This window comes from Lemur catta, chromosome 3 (assembly GCF_020740605.2).
Source record: "Lemur catta isolate mLemCat1 chromosome 3, mLemCat1.pri, whole genome shotgun sequence".
NCBI classification, from domain to species: domain Eukaryota; kingdom Metazoa; phylum Chordata; class Mammalia; order Primates; family Lemuridae; genus Lemur; species Lemur catta.
The window spans coordinates 92,385,763-92,402,472 of NC_059130.1; the positions used below are offsets into that span (position 1 = coordinate 92,385,763).

Genomic DNA, 16,710 nt, shown 5'->3' on the forward strand with positions numbered 1-16,710 from the left:
GATCAGTTGGTAAAAGAAGATAACATTGACGCAGTAGGTAAAAAACTGCAAGAGTACCACTCTCAGTATCAGGATAAGAGTAAAGAGTATGATAGGCTATATGAAGAATATACCAGAACATCCCAGGTTAGTATATTTTTGTTGTTTGGATTAGTAAGTATGCAATGTTACAGTTACATCAGATTTTCTATAATTCACTTGATAATTTTTAGCTGTTTTAATATCTTAAACAGCCTTTTTGAGACTTTGATGATATAAATTCTCCTCTCATTTATAAATATTCTTTTATCTTGATGATTTTCTATCTGTGGAAGTTGGCTTACTCTAAAATCAGCCATCACATCATATTCTAGTAAACAGGAAGGAAAAATAGGAAGGAGAAAGGAAGGCTCTCTGTTTTTAAGGTGATTTCCTAGAAAGAGCACACATTGCTTTCACTTTTATCCCACTGGCTAGAACTTAGTACCGTGGTCACACCTAGGTGTAGATCACAATTAGCTGCAGAGGAAGCTTTGAAATCTAGTCTTTATTTGGTCAGATGTGCCCAACTAACGTTTGGGGATTTACTGAGGAAGAAGGAGTGGATGAATGGAATTATGGGACCACTAGTAGATTTAGCCATACAATTTTTAGATCATTAACCTTAGTAATCAGTAATAATTATTTTGTCATATTTATGATATAGAGCAAAATTCTACGGAATAATCTGGTTCTTTTCCTAGAACTCCTTGTTTCTGTTACTACTTTTGATTCTTTTTTAGGTAGACTTGGATTGGTTTAATTTGCCCTAAGTTTTTACTTAGTACATAAAAGGTGTTGGAAATTTTGATAAAGATGAACATCTTCAAGGAAGTTTACCCTTTGTAATATTTGGGTCAGAAGTAGCCTAGGACAATATATAATATTTAACCACATTTCTCACGCACCATTCTCTTGAAACACAGGTTATTACTTTGAACATCAAATGATTTATAGAACCATTAGTCCATGTTGATTCTGTTAAATTCCTGGTGAATTCTCGGGGCAGCAATAACTTGTCTGGGTCCCTTCTAGTAGATAATAATAATGGATTTTTTAGTGTATACTTTCTATTTCATGAATTTCTGCTTTTATCTTTATTATTTCCTTTCTGCTTTTTTTTTTTTTTTTTTTTTTTTGTGACAGAGTCCCACTGTGTCACGCTGGCTAGAGTGCCATGGCATCAGCCTAGCTCACAGCAACCTCAAACTCCTGGGCTGAAGCAATCCTTCTGCCTCAGCCTCCTAAGTAGCTGGGACTACAGGCATGCGCCACCATGCCCGGCTAATTTTTTCTGTATATTTTTAGTTGTCCAGCTAATTTCTTTCTATTTTTAGTAGAGACAGGGTCTTGCTCTTGCTCAGGCTGGTCTCGAACTCCTGAGCTCAAGCGATCCTCCCACCTCGCCTCCCAGAATGCTAGGATTACAGGCATGAGCCACCGCGCCCGGCCTCTTTTTTTTTTTTTTGAGACAGAGTCTTGCTCTGTCACCCAGCTAGAGTGCAGTGGCATAATCATAGCTCACTGCAACGTCAGACTCCTGGGCTCAAGTGATCCTCCTGCCTCAAACTCCCATGTAGCTGGGACTACAGATGCCTGCCACCACATCTGGCTTTTTTATTTTTAGTAGAGACGGGGTCTCGCTCTTGCTCAGGCTGGTCTCAAACTTCTGGGCTCATGGGATCCTCCCACCTCGGCCTCCCAGAGTGCTAGGATTACAGCTGTGAGCCACCGTGCCTGGCCATGATTTTTTAATATTGTCTCGTTTCCCTTGTGATTTCTTCTTAGACTCATGGGTTATTTAATTTCTAAATATTTGGGACGTTTTCAGATGTTATTTTTACTAATTTAATTTTGTTATTAGTGAACATATTCATTAAGGTTACGGTCTTTTGAAATTTTTGACTTATTTTATGACCTAGCATATGCCTATCTTAGTAAACTTTTCCATGTGCACTGACAAAGACTGTGTGTTCTGAAGTTGTTGGTATAATGTGCTATAAATATCAATTAGGTTAAGGTGGTTGATAGTGCCATTCAGATCTTTTATAGCTTTATTGATTTTTTTTGTTAATTGTTCTGTCAGTTATTGTGAAGGAGTCTTAAAATCTCCAATTACAATTGTAGATTTGTCTATTTCTCTCTTTAGTTCTGTCAACTTTTGCTTTATGTATATTGAAATTCTGTTATTATTAGATGCCAACACATTCATGGTACATTTACCCCTTTATCAGTATGAAATAGTCTTCTTTATATCTGATAATCCTGCTGAATGAAGTCTGCTTTGTCTGATATATCCCTACCAGCTTTCAAATGCTTATTATTTGCATGATACATCTTTTTCTGTTCTTTTACTTTCAGTCTGTTGTGTCTTTATATTTAAGATGCATCTCTGATAGTTTATATTTGGGTCTGGCTTTTAAAAAAAATAACAGCCTGCCAATCTCTCCCTTTTAATTGAGATGTGTAATCTGTTTGCATTTCTTGTAGTTATTGATATGGCTAGGTTATGTTTACTATTTTGCTATTTGTTTTTTATTTGTTCCATCATTTTTTTTGTTCCTCTGCAGCTCTTTCGGGACAAACTTTGTTAGTGTTCCATTTTAATTCTTTATCTAGCTTTTTAGCTATAGCTCTTTTTTTACATTTTAAAAATTTTTTAAATTTTTTTAGTTACTCTCAGGATTATATTAATAATATACATTCTTAATTTATCACAGTCTACTTAGAGTTCATATTATACAATCCATCACGTAAATTTAAGAACCTTGCAACCGTGTCATTCTATTTCCACCTTCTGTTGTTGCCATATGTTTCACATCTGCATACGTTATTTGCATTAAACATTCTATTGTCTTTTAAAAAAAATTTAGAAAAGGAAAAAGAAAGAGAGTCTTTTCCATGTACATATGTTTACCAATTCTAGAATTCTTCTTTCCTGCCTCTAAGTATGGCCTTTCCTCTGGTGTCATCTCTCTTCAGCTTGAGGAACACTCGTAATTCTTTTAGGGTAGGTCATTGGCAGCAAATTCTTTCTTTTAAAACAATATGTGTTTTTTAATTGACACATAATAATTGTACATTTTTATGGGGTACAATATGATATTTTGAAACATATATATGATGTGTAATGATCAAATCAGGGTAATTAGCATATATATCACCTCAAACCTTTATCATTTCTTTGTGTTGGTAATATTCAAAATCCTCTCTTCTAGGTATTTGAAAAAATACAATAAATTGTTTTCTGTAGTCACCTTATAGTGCTATAGAATACTAGAATTTACTCCTCCTAGCTGTAATTTTGTATCCATTAACAAACCTCTCCCTAACTTCTTTTCCTCCACCTGTATCTCAGCTTTCATTTGCCTGAGAATATGATGTGTGTATTTTGCCTTCAGTGAAAAAAAATTTTTATTGTGGTAAAATATACATAATAAAATATTTGTTATTTTAACCATTGACAAGGGTACAATTCAGTGGCACTAAATACATTCACAGTGTATAACCACCACCATTCTGTATATCCAAAATCATCCCCAATAAAAACTTTGTACCCATTGAACAATGAATCCCCCCAGCCCCTAGTAACCTCTACTTTCTTTTTTATTTTATATGTTTTATTTTTTTTTTAGAGATGAGGTCTCCGTATGTTGCCCAGGCTGAACTTGAATTCCTGGGCTCAGATAATCCTCCCAGCTCAGCCTCCCAAGTAACTAAGACTATAGACTTGCACTACCATGCCCAGCTCTACCTCTATTTTCTAACTCTATAAATTTGCCTATTCTACCTTATGTTATATAAGTGGAATCATGTAATATTTGTCCTTCTATCTCTAGCTTATTTCTCTGTGTTTTCAAGGTCTGTTCATGTAGTAGCATATGTCAAAATTTCATTCTTGTTTTATGGCTGAATAATATTCTATTATGTCTATATACTACATTTTGTTTATCCCTTTATCTATTGATGGACATTTGGGTTATTTCTAGCTTTGGGCTATTGTGAATAATGCTGCTATGAATATTGGTATACAAATATTTGTTTAGATTCCTGCTTTCAGTTTTTTTGGATATATAACTATTAGTGAAATTGCTGAGTCCTGTGTAGCTCTATGTTTAAACTTTTGAGAAACTGCCAAACTGTTTTTCCACAGCAGCTAAACTATTTTACATTTATACCAGCAATCCAGTTTCTCCATATCCTCCCCTAACACTTGTTATTTTTCATGTTTTTAAAAAATAGCTATTCCAGTAGTTGTGACATGGTATTTCATTGGTTATTTTTTTATTGTTGTTAAATTTTAAAAATATATTCTAGTTATTAATTCTTTATCAGATACACGATTTGCAGATATTTTTCCAATTCTGTAGGATGTCTTTTTGCTTTCTTGATAGTGTCCTTTGATTCACAAAAGTTCTTGATTTAGATGAAGTCTAATTTGTCTATTTTTTCTTTTGTTGCACATGCTTTTAGTGTAATATCTATGTTGCCAAATCCAATTGTTGAATTTTTCTCCCCAGTGTTTTCTTCTAAGAAAATTCTTTCATCCATTTTGAGTTAAGTTTTGCATGTGGCATAAGGTCAGGGTTCACCTCATTCTTTTGCACGTAAATATCCATTTTCCCTCACAAATTTTTGAAGAGAATGTTCTTTCCCCATAAGATTATCTTGGGACATTCATAGAAAACCAACTGACCATAAATGTAAGGGCTTATTTTTGAGCTCTCTATTCTATTGCAGTGGTCTCTATGTCTGTCCTTATTTTAGTACCTTATTGTTTTGTTACTGTAGCTTCATAATAAGCTTTGAAATTGGAAAGTGTGAGTCTTCCAGCTTTGTTATTCTTTTTCAAGATTGTTTTGGCTAATCTGGGTCCCTTTCAATTCCATATAAATTTGAGGATCAGTTTTTCCATTTCTGCAAAAAGTGCCATTGGGACTTTGATAGAGATTGCATTGAATCTGTATATTGCTTTCAATGGTATTGTAATTTTAAGTCTTCCAGTTCAGAAACACAGGATGTCTTTCCATGTGTTTATGTCTTTTTTAAATTCTTTCAGCAATGTTTTGTAGTTTTCAGGGTACAAGTCTTTTACCTCACTGGTGAAATTTATTCTTATGAATTTTATTGATTTGGATGCTATTGTAAATGGAATTGTTTTTTTAAACTCCTTTTTGGATTGTTCATTGCTTGTATATAGAATACAACTGATTTTGTGTCCTGCACCTTTGCTAAATTTGTTTATTAGCTCTGATAGTTTTTTGTGGATATAAGATCATGCCTTTTGATGTGGTTTACTTCTTCCTTTCCAGTTTGGATGTCTTTTATTTCTTTATATTGCCTAATTACTCTGGTTGGAACTTCTAGTAGTGTGTTGAATGAAAATGGTGAAAGTGGACATCTTTGTCTTGTTCCTGATTTTTTTTTTTTTTTTTTTTGAACAGGGTCTTGCTCTGTTCCCCGGGCTAGAGTGCAGTGTCATCATCATAGCTCACTTCAGCCTCAAACTCCTGGGCTCAAGCAGTCCTCCTGCCCCAGCCTTCTGAGTAGCTGTGACTATAGATACATGCTACCATGCCCAGCTAATTTTTCTATTTTTTGTAGACATGAGGTCTCACCCTATTGCTCAGGCTGATCTTGAACACTCCTGGCCTCAGACAATCCTTCTGCCTCTGCCTCCCAAAGTGCTAGGATTACAGGAGTGAGCCACACATTCAGCCTTGTTCCTGATCTTAAATGGAAAGCTTTCAGTCTTTCATAATTCTGATGTTAGCCTTGGATTTTTCATATGACTATATTAGTTCCTAGGTCTGCTATAACTAAGGACCACAAACTGAGTACAACAAAAATTTATCGTCACACTAGTCTGGGGACTAGAAGTCCAAAATAAAGGTGTTGGTAGAGCCATGCTCCCTCTGAAAGCTCTGGGGGAGCATCCTTCCTTGCTTCTTCCTAGTGTCTGGTGGTTGCTGGCAATCCTTGACATTCCTTGGTTTGTAGATGCATCACTCCAATCTCTGCCCTCATTATCAATGGCATTCTCCCTCTGTATCTCTGTTTTACCTTTTTATAATGATACCGGTCACTAGATTAGGGTCCATCCTAATCTAGTATGACCTCATCTTAATTTACTAATTATATCTGGAAAGATCCTATTTCCTAATAAGGTTATATCCTGAAGTCCCCAGGGTTAGAACTTGAACATACATTTCTTGGGGAACACTATTTGATCCTTAACATGGACTTCATCATGTTGAGGAGTATCTCTTTATTACTAATTTATTGAATTTTTTTATCATGAAAGTGTTGAATTTTGTCAAATGCTTTTTCTGCATTATTTAAGATGATCATGTACTTCTCCCTCCCCTTCATTCTATTAATGTGGTGTATTACATTGACTGATTTTCATTTGTTGAACCACCCTTGCATTCTTGGGGTAAATTCCATGTGCTCATGGTATATATGCCTCTTAATATGCTGCAGAATTCAGTTTGCTAGTACTTTGTTGAGGATTTTTGTTTCTATATTCATAAAGGATAATGGTCTGTAGTTTTCTTGTTAATGTCTTGGTCTGAGTTCAATGTTAATGTAATGGTGGCCTCATAGAATGAGTTGAGAAGTGTTAACCTCTTCTATTTTTTGGAAGAGTTTGAGAAGGACTGTTATTCATTCTTCTTTAAATGTTTGGTAGATTGACTAGTGAAGCCATGGGCTTTTCTTTATTGGGAAGTTTTTGATTACTGATTAAATCTCCTTATTTGTTGTAAGTCTATTCAGGTTTTCTATTTTTTCTTGAGTCAATTTTAGTAGTTTGCAATTTTTCCATTTTACCTAGGTTATCCAATTTATTGGCATACAGTTATTTATAACATTCTATTATAATTTTTTTTTTATTTCTGTAAAGTTGGTAATAATGTTTCCTCTTTTCTTTCTTTCTTTCTTTTTTTTTTTTTTGAGACAGAGTCTCTCTCTGTTGCCCGGGCTAGAGTGCCATGGTGTCAGCCTGTCTCACAGCAGCCACAGACTCTTGGCCTCAAGCAATCCTTCTGCCTCAGCCTTCCAAGTAGCTGAGACTACAGGAACACATCACCAGTCCCGGCTAATTTTTCTCTTTTCTGTAGCGATGGAGTCTCATTATTGCTTAGGCTGGTCTTGAACTCTTGGCCTTAAGCAATCCTCCCAGTTCTGCCTCTTAGCGTGCTAGGATTACAGGTGTGGGCCACTGTGCCTGGCCTACAGTTAGGTTATTGATTTGAGAGCTTCTTTTTAAATGTAAATGTTTATAGTTATAAATTTCCTTTGAGCCTTATGGAATGCTTTTGTTGCATCCCATAAATTTTGGTAGGCTGTTTTAGTTTTTATTCATCTCAAAGTATTTTCTAATTTCTCCTGTCATTTTTTCTTTGACCCGTTAGTTAAGAGTGTGTTGTTTAATTTCTACATATTTGTAAGTTTTCTAGTTTTCCTTTTGTTATTGATTTCTGGTTTCATTCTATTGTGGTTGGAAAAGATACTTTGTATGATCTCAGTCTTTTTAAATTTATTAAGACTTGTTTTGTAGCCTAACATATAATTTATCCTGGAGAATAATCTATGTGTACTTGAGAGGAATATGTACTCTACTGTTGTTGGATGGCGTGTTCTTTTTATGTCCATTAGGTATGATTAGCTTATAGTGTTGCTTAAATCCTTTATTTCCTTATTCATCTTCTGTCTGGTACGTCTATCCATTATAGAATATGAGTTATTGAAGTTTCTATTGTTGTAGAATTGTCTACTTCTCCTTTCAGTTTTGTCAATTTTTGCTTCATATATTCTGGGGCTCTGTTATTAGGCACATATATGTTAATAATTATTATATATTTTTGATGATTGAAACATTGTTAATATATAATGCCTCTTTGTTTCTTGTAACCTTAAAATCTATTGTGTCTGACAATAATATAGCCATCACAGCTCTCTTTAGATTCCTATTTGCACAGAACATCTTTTTCTGTCGTTTTACTTTAAACTTCTTTGTGTCTTTGCACCTGAAGTGAATCTCTTGTAGACAGCATATAGATGGGTCATGTTTTGTTTAAATCCATCTGCCAGTCTCTGCCTTTTAACTGGAGCATTTAATCTGTTTATACTGAAAGTAATTACTGATTACTGTTAAGTAAGTACTTCTGTTTCCTTGTCTTGTATGTTTTTTATTTTTCATTTCTTTCATTATTCCTTTTTTTGGGTATTTAATTGATTTTTTTTTAGTGTGCCTTTTTGATTCCCTCCTTCTTCTCTTTTCTATATATTTTTTAGTGTTTTTCTTAATGGATACTTTGGAGATTATAATTAACATCTTAATCTCATAACAACCTACTTTGAATAATACCAATTTATTATTCAATACATTTTCTCTATTTTTTTTTTTTTTTTTTTTTGAGATAGTATCTCACTCTGTTGCCTAGGTTTGTCACAAACTCCTGGGCTCAAGCGATCCTCCTGTCCTGGCTCAACCTCCTGAGTAGCTGGTATTACAGACATGAGCCACCATGCCCAGCTTATTCAGTACATTTTCAATAGTATATAAACACTCTGCTCCTATATATCTCTGTTCCTCTCCCTTTATATTATTGTTGTTACAGATTAAATTTTTATACATTTCATGCTTATTAATGTAGATGTATAATTATAGTTTTATGCAGTTGCCTTCTAAATCATGTAAAATAAAAAGGGAGTCACAAGCCAAAAGTACAATAATACTGGTTTTTATACTTACCTGTATAACTTTTACCTATGTAGTTACCTTTATCAATGTTCTTTATTTCTTCGTATGACTTCAAGTTACTGTCTAGTGTCCTATTATTTCAGCCTAAAGGACTCCCTTTAGCATTGCTTGTCGGGCAGTTCCAGTAATAATGAATTCCTTCATCTTTTGTTCATCTGGGAATGTCTTTTTTAAATTTTTTTAAGGGACAGTGTCTCAATCTGTTGCACAAATTGGAGTGCAGCACTGCGAACCTTTGTCTTTTGACAATTTGAGTATAATGTGAAACATTTGTTTTTTATATCTTTGTCTGCAGTTTATAATTGTTATCTGTAGGAGTATCAGCCAGCTATGAGCTATTTTAGTACTACTGTGACTCATGATGCCTTGTTTTGACCCTAGTATTTATGTCCTCTACTTTCCCAGACCCAATGTCCTTAATCTTTATTTCCAAGCTAGTGTCTATGGTGATTATTGTAAAGGTAGAGACTATACCAGGAACTTTAGGACTGGTGGGGCTGTTTAGGAGATATTGGCCTGTGTATATCCCCATAGCTGAAATCACACTGTACACACAATCCTACGTGCTGTCTCCTTTACCTGAAACTATATCATAAGACTTCTTAGGTCATCAGAAATTCCTAAGATACACTTAATAATAGCAGTTGCCTTTGGGGAATGGATACTTTTACTTTGTATGATATAATTCATGTAGAATTCAGCAGTAATTTATATTGAATTTAATGTGCATATTTATATAACTTTTATACTTTTTAAAACTCAACAAATTTTTAAATATAATTTCTGAAAAACAAATTTAATATCTGTGTAACATTCTATTATATGTATGATCATTTCAGCAACCCCTAATGTTAACTACTTAGACTGATGCCATCTGAAGAAGCTTCATAATTTTTTCCCCATTCTTTTTTTCTTTTTTTTCTAAATAGAGATGGGGGTCTCACTCTTGCTCAGGCTGGTCTCGAACTCCTGACCTCAAGCGATCCTCCCACCTCAGCCTCCCAGAGTGCTAGGATTCCAGGCGTGAGCCACTGCGCCCGGCCACTTTTTCCCCAGTCTACCCCTGAACACTGGCCCCATCATAGATAATTCATCTAGAAAAGCTAAAGTAATAAAGAGAAGCTGAAATTTGCAGTTAAACACACATACACATAGGCACACCACAGCACAAATATTAGGTAGAAAGGGGAAAAAAGGTTATTAAAATAATTCTGAATAACTGATAAAAGAAAACCTGAAAATAAAATGGAATCAAATATCTCACATAGGAAAATGAACCATTACAGTATCTCTGGCCGTTGTAATCCCACACCTTTTTTAATGAGAACTCTGGTATTCCACCGTTAGCCTTCCCGGTGTCAGCTGAGAGCAATCACATCCTTCTTGCTGATGCCATAAGCTTTGGAGTTATATTAAACTCTTTCTTTTACACTTTGCATCCAATTTATCAGGAAATCCTGTTTACCTTATCTTCGGTATATACTCAGAATCCAACCCCTTCTTACCACCTCCACTGCTAATACCTTGGTACAACCCACTATCATTTCTTGTCTGGATTTACCACAGAAACCTCCTACCTGGTCTTGCTCTTATCCATGCTCCCCTCTCCCAATTCAGTTCTCAGCATAGCAGCCAGGGTGACACTTGTAAAACATAGGTCAGATCACAGCACTCTTTTGTTTAAAACCTTGCTCTGGTTCCACATCTTACACAGAGTAAAAGCCAGAGTCCTTTCTCTAATGCTCAGCATGATCTGTGCCCCTTTTCCTCTCTGACCTCATTTCTAATAATTCTTTCTCACTAACTGCTCTAGCCACACTAACCTCCTTTCTGTTCCTCGAATATGTTACACCTGCTTCCCACCTTGGAGTGTTTACAGTATTTCTTTCCCTGGAACACTTTTCTCTCAGATAGTCACCCAGATAACCCCCTCACTCCTTCAAGCTTGCTCAGATGTCATTGTCTCAACAAGGGCTATTTGACAACTTTATTTAAAATTGCAACTCACATTCTGATCATCCTTTCCCACTCTGCTTTCTTTTTCAATAATAACTCTCGCCTTTTAACAAACTATGTAATTTACTTACTATGTCTGATGCTTATTATCTGTATAACCCCCTAAACTGTTACAAGTTCTAGGCGGGCAGAAATCTTTGACTAAGCTTGTTTGCTCTAATATCCCAAATGCTTCAGGTAAATGCCTGGCATATAGTTACTGTTCAATATTTATTGAATGAATTTATGCAAGTTAATGAACCAAAAACACTTCACCCTTGTCAGGGGCCTGGAGTCAAACTTGTATGAACTGAGGTCTAGGGAAAGACTAACCTTCCAATGAACAGAGGCTGGAAAAAATGGCCACTGTTGCATGTGGCTTTGGTTTATATAGAGCTGCATTTCTGCTTTCTTGTCATGGCTGGAGAAAGCACAGAAAGCTCTGTATGTGGCCACATGTTTAGTAATATTGGGGGATTGAACTGCAGAGTAAGAGTCCTGAGCAGCTGATACGAGACTGGGTGCTGAACTTGGAATCCCTAGTTCTAAAGTTGGGTATGGGGTTAGATGGAGGCAACCAAAAAAGGCACTAGGTATAAGCTAACAGAGAGCTACATTTCTCTATGTGAAAATTGGGAGCAGGACCTGAAAAGGGCCTGGGCAGAGAGGAGCCATGGAGGCGTATAGCTTTGGGAGATGAAGGGAAAAGAGAGGAGGGAACTAGTGATTAGCAGCACAGGAAGTGTGCTAGGAAAATAAATATTAAAGAGTTTTTAAAGAGTTGACATTGAGTTATATATTATAGACCTCTGTTTTTCCTGTGAAATTAGATAAAATCTAGATTGCTTTGGTGTAAGTGAATTCTTCTGAGAGAATGGGAAGAGATGGTGTGCCCTCAGTCAAAGTTGGCACAGGGTGAGAATAGGCTGCGTATGGAGATATTTCACATCTCAACTATATATAATTATGAAGAAGAGTGATGGTTTGGGATAAGAGAGAGCAATTTGGCAATGAGGAGATCATGGTGACCTTGAAAAGAGTAGCCTGTGTGGAATGGTAAGTGCAAAAGCCAGGATAGAGTGAGTTGGTGGGAATGGAACATGTGGAAAAAGAGACAGCCCGTATAAACAACTCTTTGAAGAAACTTATCTGTGATTTGGAGAGAATTTAGGATTAAGAGATTTTTTTTCCCCAAAAGTGGTGTTACCAGAATTTGTATGCTGATGAGAAGGAACCATTCGACTGGGAGAGTCAATAATGTAAGAGGGGCTGATATGATGGAGTGAAGTACCTGAGAAAGGAAGAGGAGGTGAGCTCAGAGCACACGTACATAAAGGGAAGGAAAGGGAGAGAATGGGTGTAGATACAGGTGGGTTCATAGTTTTAGTGGTAAGTGGAGTGGTATTGTTTATGGGGAAACTGCTGATTTGGTAGTGGTATTAAATACTTCTTTTCCCTTTGCTGCCCTACCTATCAATACACATACCAGTGTTAGTAAAGTCTAAATTCTTGATGTTTTCTTTGAAGATCCAGGGCCAGAACTTTGTAGGCAATTTCTAACCTTGCTTGCAAGGAAGCCAAGATTCTCCACTAAAAAAGGTGTAGAATTTGTAGCAATATATTAATATTTAGATGTGGGCATTCCAGTATGTTTTCAGAATTATCTGAGATAATGATACAATATCAACTATATGGACCATTATAAGATTCTAGCCTCCCTCATCTGCTAATCTTCTTACATTCCAGCACCACTGAGCCATTGCTGATCCCTGAACATGCCCTGTTATTTTATGTATATGCCATACCATGCCTTTGTGCAATGCTGCATTTTCTTCCTTTATCCTAGTTCTTTAAGACCTGGTTTAAATAAATGTCACCTCCTCTGTGAGGCCTCTGTAAAGCAATAAATAACTTATTAACCTCATTTGGGTGCCTCTACCATGACATGAAACTGAACCTTATTAGAGTTCAGAAATGTATTCCACCTGTGTATTCTGAAGCCTAGTGGGCAGGCTCCGTGTTTCACAAATCTCTTTATCACCACATGGTACTTTCTGTATAGTGGATTCTTGATAATCATTTGTCAAAATTAATAAATGGTGAAACTGGGCATGGTTATATGTTCCTATAGGGCCAGCTACTCGGAAGGCTGAGGTGGGAGGATCCCTTGAGCCCAGGAGTTCGAGTCCAGCCTGGGCAGCATAGCTACAAAAAACCCTAACCAACCAACCAAACATACCAGCCTAATAAATGCTGGATAATTGAGGAATTATCCCACAAGCATCAAAACTTTTAGAATTGTAAACATCAGGATAGCAAACTTTCTAAACCTTTATGCATATTTATTGCCTTTCTATAAAGCAAATAACATAATTTAACCCTCTGAAGATTTTAGGGGAATCATGATTCAGATGCTAAAATCTACTACTGTCCTTAGAGCTCCTTGAAATGTATAGGACTGTTTACTCTGATGCTGAATGGCCTAGCCTACTGAGCCTTTCGAGTTATTAAGTCTGTTTTGTGGAGTTTTTGTTTCTCATCTTATTATTCTTCGTGCATATGACTTTAGCAGCTGTTCTTTCCTTTTTCATTTTCTTCTTCTAATAAGATTAATCTAGTGATGAATCTGTTTGGAAAACTATGTACATAGTTTAGAAGTGAGGGTAAGAATAAATAGACTGTATAGGGCTCTTCTGAGAATAAGACTTTGTACTTTGGTGCATGAAATCCTCGGCTCTATCCATTCATTCCTTCAGCACCTTTTGGGGATGAGCACTACAATAATAGGTGCAAAGGCAGAACTTGATCTTCATCTTCAAGACTTTAAAAGATTAATCTCTCTTGGCAGCTCAGAGACCTTTCTGTGGTTCTCAGCTATATTTCAGATAATGGTTCTTTTCACTTATTTCATAGTTTGAATGTTGTATTTTACATAGACATAATAGGGTAGGGGTTGAATAATAGGTCTTGTTTCATCCCTCTTAATTTGGTCTTATATGGTATTATAACTAGGATTATAAAATTTGTTTTAAGACTAAGGTTACAAAAAAAATAATAAAGATAATGAAGTTATATCTTTTCTTTTTCTCTCCTGTAGGAAATACAGATGAAGAGGACTGCAATTGAAGCTTTTAATGAAACAATTAAAATATTTGAGGAACAGTGTCACACACAAGAACAACACAGCAAAGAATATATTGAGCGATTTCGCAGAGAGGGGAATGAAAAGGAGATTGAACGGTAAGTCTACTTAATACCTCCAAGGACACCAATGAGACACAACTTCTTTTTTTCCCTGATAATTCCTGTCTTGTCTGCATTTACTCCCTCAAAGTGCACAGTTCTGCCATTGGAACTACTTGCTGTTCCACTGATAGCACCAAATTGTACTTCCTCTCTTCTGTGCTGTTTCTTTATTTCCCCAGAAAAACTGCTCATTCTTTAGGGACTCAGGTTAGACATCACTTTTCCCAGAAACTCCTTCCTGATTCCCTAGACCAGTGTAGGGATTTTTTTTGGTCCTTACATTATCTGGTCCTGATCTCTAGTGTAACATTTACTGAATGTCATGCCCACTCAACTGCAAACTTGTTGAGAGTAGGCATGGTGGCTTCTTTTCCCTGATAGCCCTAGTAGTGCCTGTTATAGTGCCTGGAGTACATAATTGGAACTCAGTGAATTTTTTTTTTTGAACTGAAAATCAACTTTGGCAGCAGTCTAAGTATAAATTGGAGTGGAACAAGACTGTAGACAGGAAGACCAGGCTGACTCTTGCAGGTGGCTACAATGGTTGTGGTCATCCAGTTAAAAGGACCCAGACCAAAGCAATGGCAGAAAAGAAGGGAGAGTTAGTAGAAATGCTGAGGACTTTGTGCCTGACCAGATGTGGTAGGTGTGAGAGAAGCCAAAGATTATTCCTAGATTTCTAGTGTGAGTGACTGGGAGATGGTATTATTCACCAAAATAGGAAGTACATGACTTCTTATTTCTTTCTAACGAAGAAACAGGAAAGAACTTATAGTTTAGGTGCAGAGGGAGATAAAGTAGCATGATGAAGTTTTAATAGTAATATAAAGCCACATATGCTTCAGAGTTGGAATCAGTGAGTTTGAAGTTCCTATGAGAACCCAAATGGAGCTATCTGGAAGATAGGCAGCTGGTTATTTGGATTTGGAACTTGGCAGAGAAAGGATCTGGGAGGCATAAGTATGTAGGTGATGCAGATGCTAAGAATGGATTACACAGAGAGAATGAGCAGTATGAGAAGTATTGGATTTGGCAAGTAAAAGGATATTGGAAGCTTTTATCAAAGCAAATTTAATGGAGTTTGCAAGACTGAGCTTGATAACAGTGGTTTGAGGAGTGAAAGGGATTGAAAAAGTGGATAATAAATAAAAATAAATAATATGCAGTGGAAAAGCAAACTTATTTCTCATTAGAACCACAATATTAGCGTACTTCTGTGTGCATGAGTATAGAGCTAAGTGCTGTGAGGCAGTGTAGCTTAATGGTTAAAACCATGGGCTTGAATTCTGTGTTGGGCATTTATTAGCTGTGTAACCCTGAGTGAGTTACTTAACCTCTTTAAGTCCTTTTCCCTCCCAAAACTGTGGCTAATATCTTGTTGGAATGCTGTGAAAATTAAGTAATATGTATCTTGGCACATGGTGGGGTTTCAATAAATGGTGATTATTATTATTATTAATAGTGAAGAAATAGGAAAGAACTTATAGTTTAGCTGCAGAGGGAGGTAAAGTAGCATGATGAAGTTTTAATAGTAAAATAAAGCCACATATTATTGAGTGACAGAGGAGTAATGTGGACAGTTGTTACCTTAATGGTTCAGAGCATAGCAAACTTGTGTGTATTGGAAAAGATTATAGCCATCATTTACTGAGTGCCTACCAAGATGTGCCAGGCAATGTTCTAGTCCTTTTACATGTATTATCACATTTAATTAACATAGTAACCCAGTGAAGTAGGTACAATTGTAGCTACGCATTTTAAACAGATGAGGAAATGAAGACACACAGAAATTAAATAACTGGCCCACAGCCCCCACAGTGACAGGGCAGAGATTCAAACTTAGGTAGACTAACTGCAAAGCCATTGCTCTTAACTGCTATGCTGTGCTACTCTTGAATATCACACATGTAGCTTTACTTGTTCAGTTGTGGCTGGATGTAGGGCCCAAACAAGGTCATTGGGATACTCTCTCTCACATTGTCTTTTGGTTCAGTTTTTCTCTGGGTTGGCTTTATCCTCAGGCAGGTTTCCCCTGTGAGGTGGCACTATGGCTGCTGGGAATCCTAGAATTGCATATTCTTAACTTAGCAACCCCTGTGAAAAGAGAGAATCTCTTTTAACAGTAGTTGAGCAAAAGTCCTAGAATTGACTCTCATTGGGTCAGTTTGGGTCTTATTCCCATTCCTGAACCAGTCACTGTGGCCCGGGGGTAGAAATGGGACATGATGGAATACTCTTATTGGCCAGTGTGGGCTGAGTGTGTGTTCACCCCTGGATCTGAAATGGGGGCAGAGAACCCTTACAGGGAACATCAGGGTGCTGTTACCAGAAGAATGGGAATGGCTATGGGCCAGGCAAAACCAACAGATGTTTACCACACTTAAGATATTAGGACTGTGCTCACACTATAGGATCCTTCTGTGTGGTTGCTATTTTAGCCTTAATATGTCACATATTTTCACAGAATTATGATGAATTATGATAAATTGAAATCCCGTCTGGGTGAGATTCATGATAGCAAAATGCGTCTAGAGCAGGATTTGAAGAAACAAGCTTTGGATAACCGAGAAATAGATAAAAAAATGAATAGTATCAAACCTGACCTGATACAGCTGCGCAAGATCCGAGATCAGCACCTTGTGTAAGTAGTCGGGGACTGTATGGGAAGGGAGATGCTACCTACC

General features: G+C 36.5%; 1 protein-coding gene across 1 annotated transcript in view; it reads left to right on the forward strand.

The window, feature by feature from the left end:
- Nucleotides 1-16,710, forward strand: part of LOC123634187 (phosphatidylinositol 3-kinase regulatory subunit gamma) — a 99,117-nt gene that overhangs the window by 69,167 nt on the left and 13,240 nt on the right. Inside the window, exons 5-7 of the mRNA XM_045545518.1 lie at nucleotides 1-126; nucleotides 13,878-14,020; nucleotides 16,491-16,667. Coding sequence (XP_045401474.1) covers nucleotides 1-126; nucleotides 13,878-14,020; nucleotides 16,491-16,667 — 446 coding nt within the window. The remainder of the gene's footprint in view (nucleotides 127-13,877; nucleotides 14,021-16,490; nucleotides 16,668-16,710) is intronic.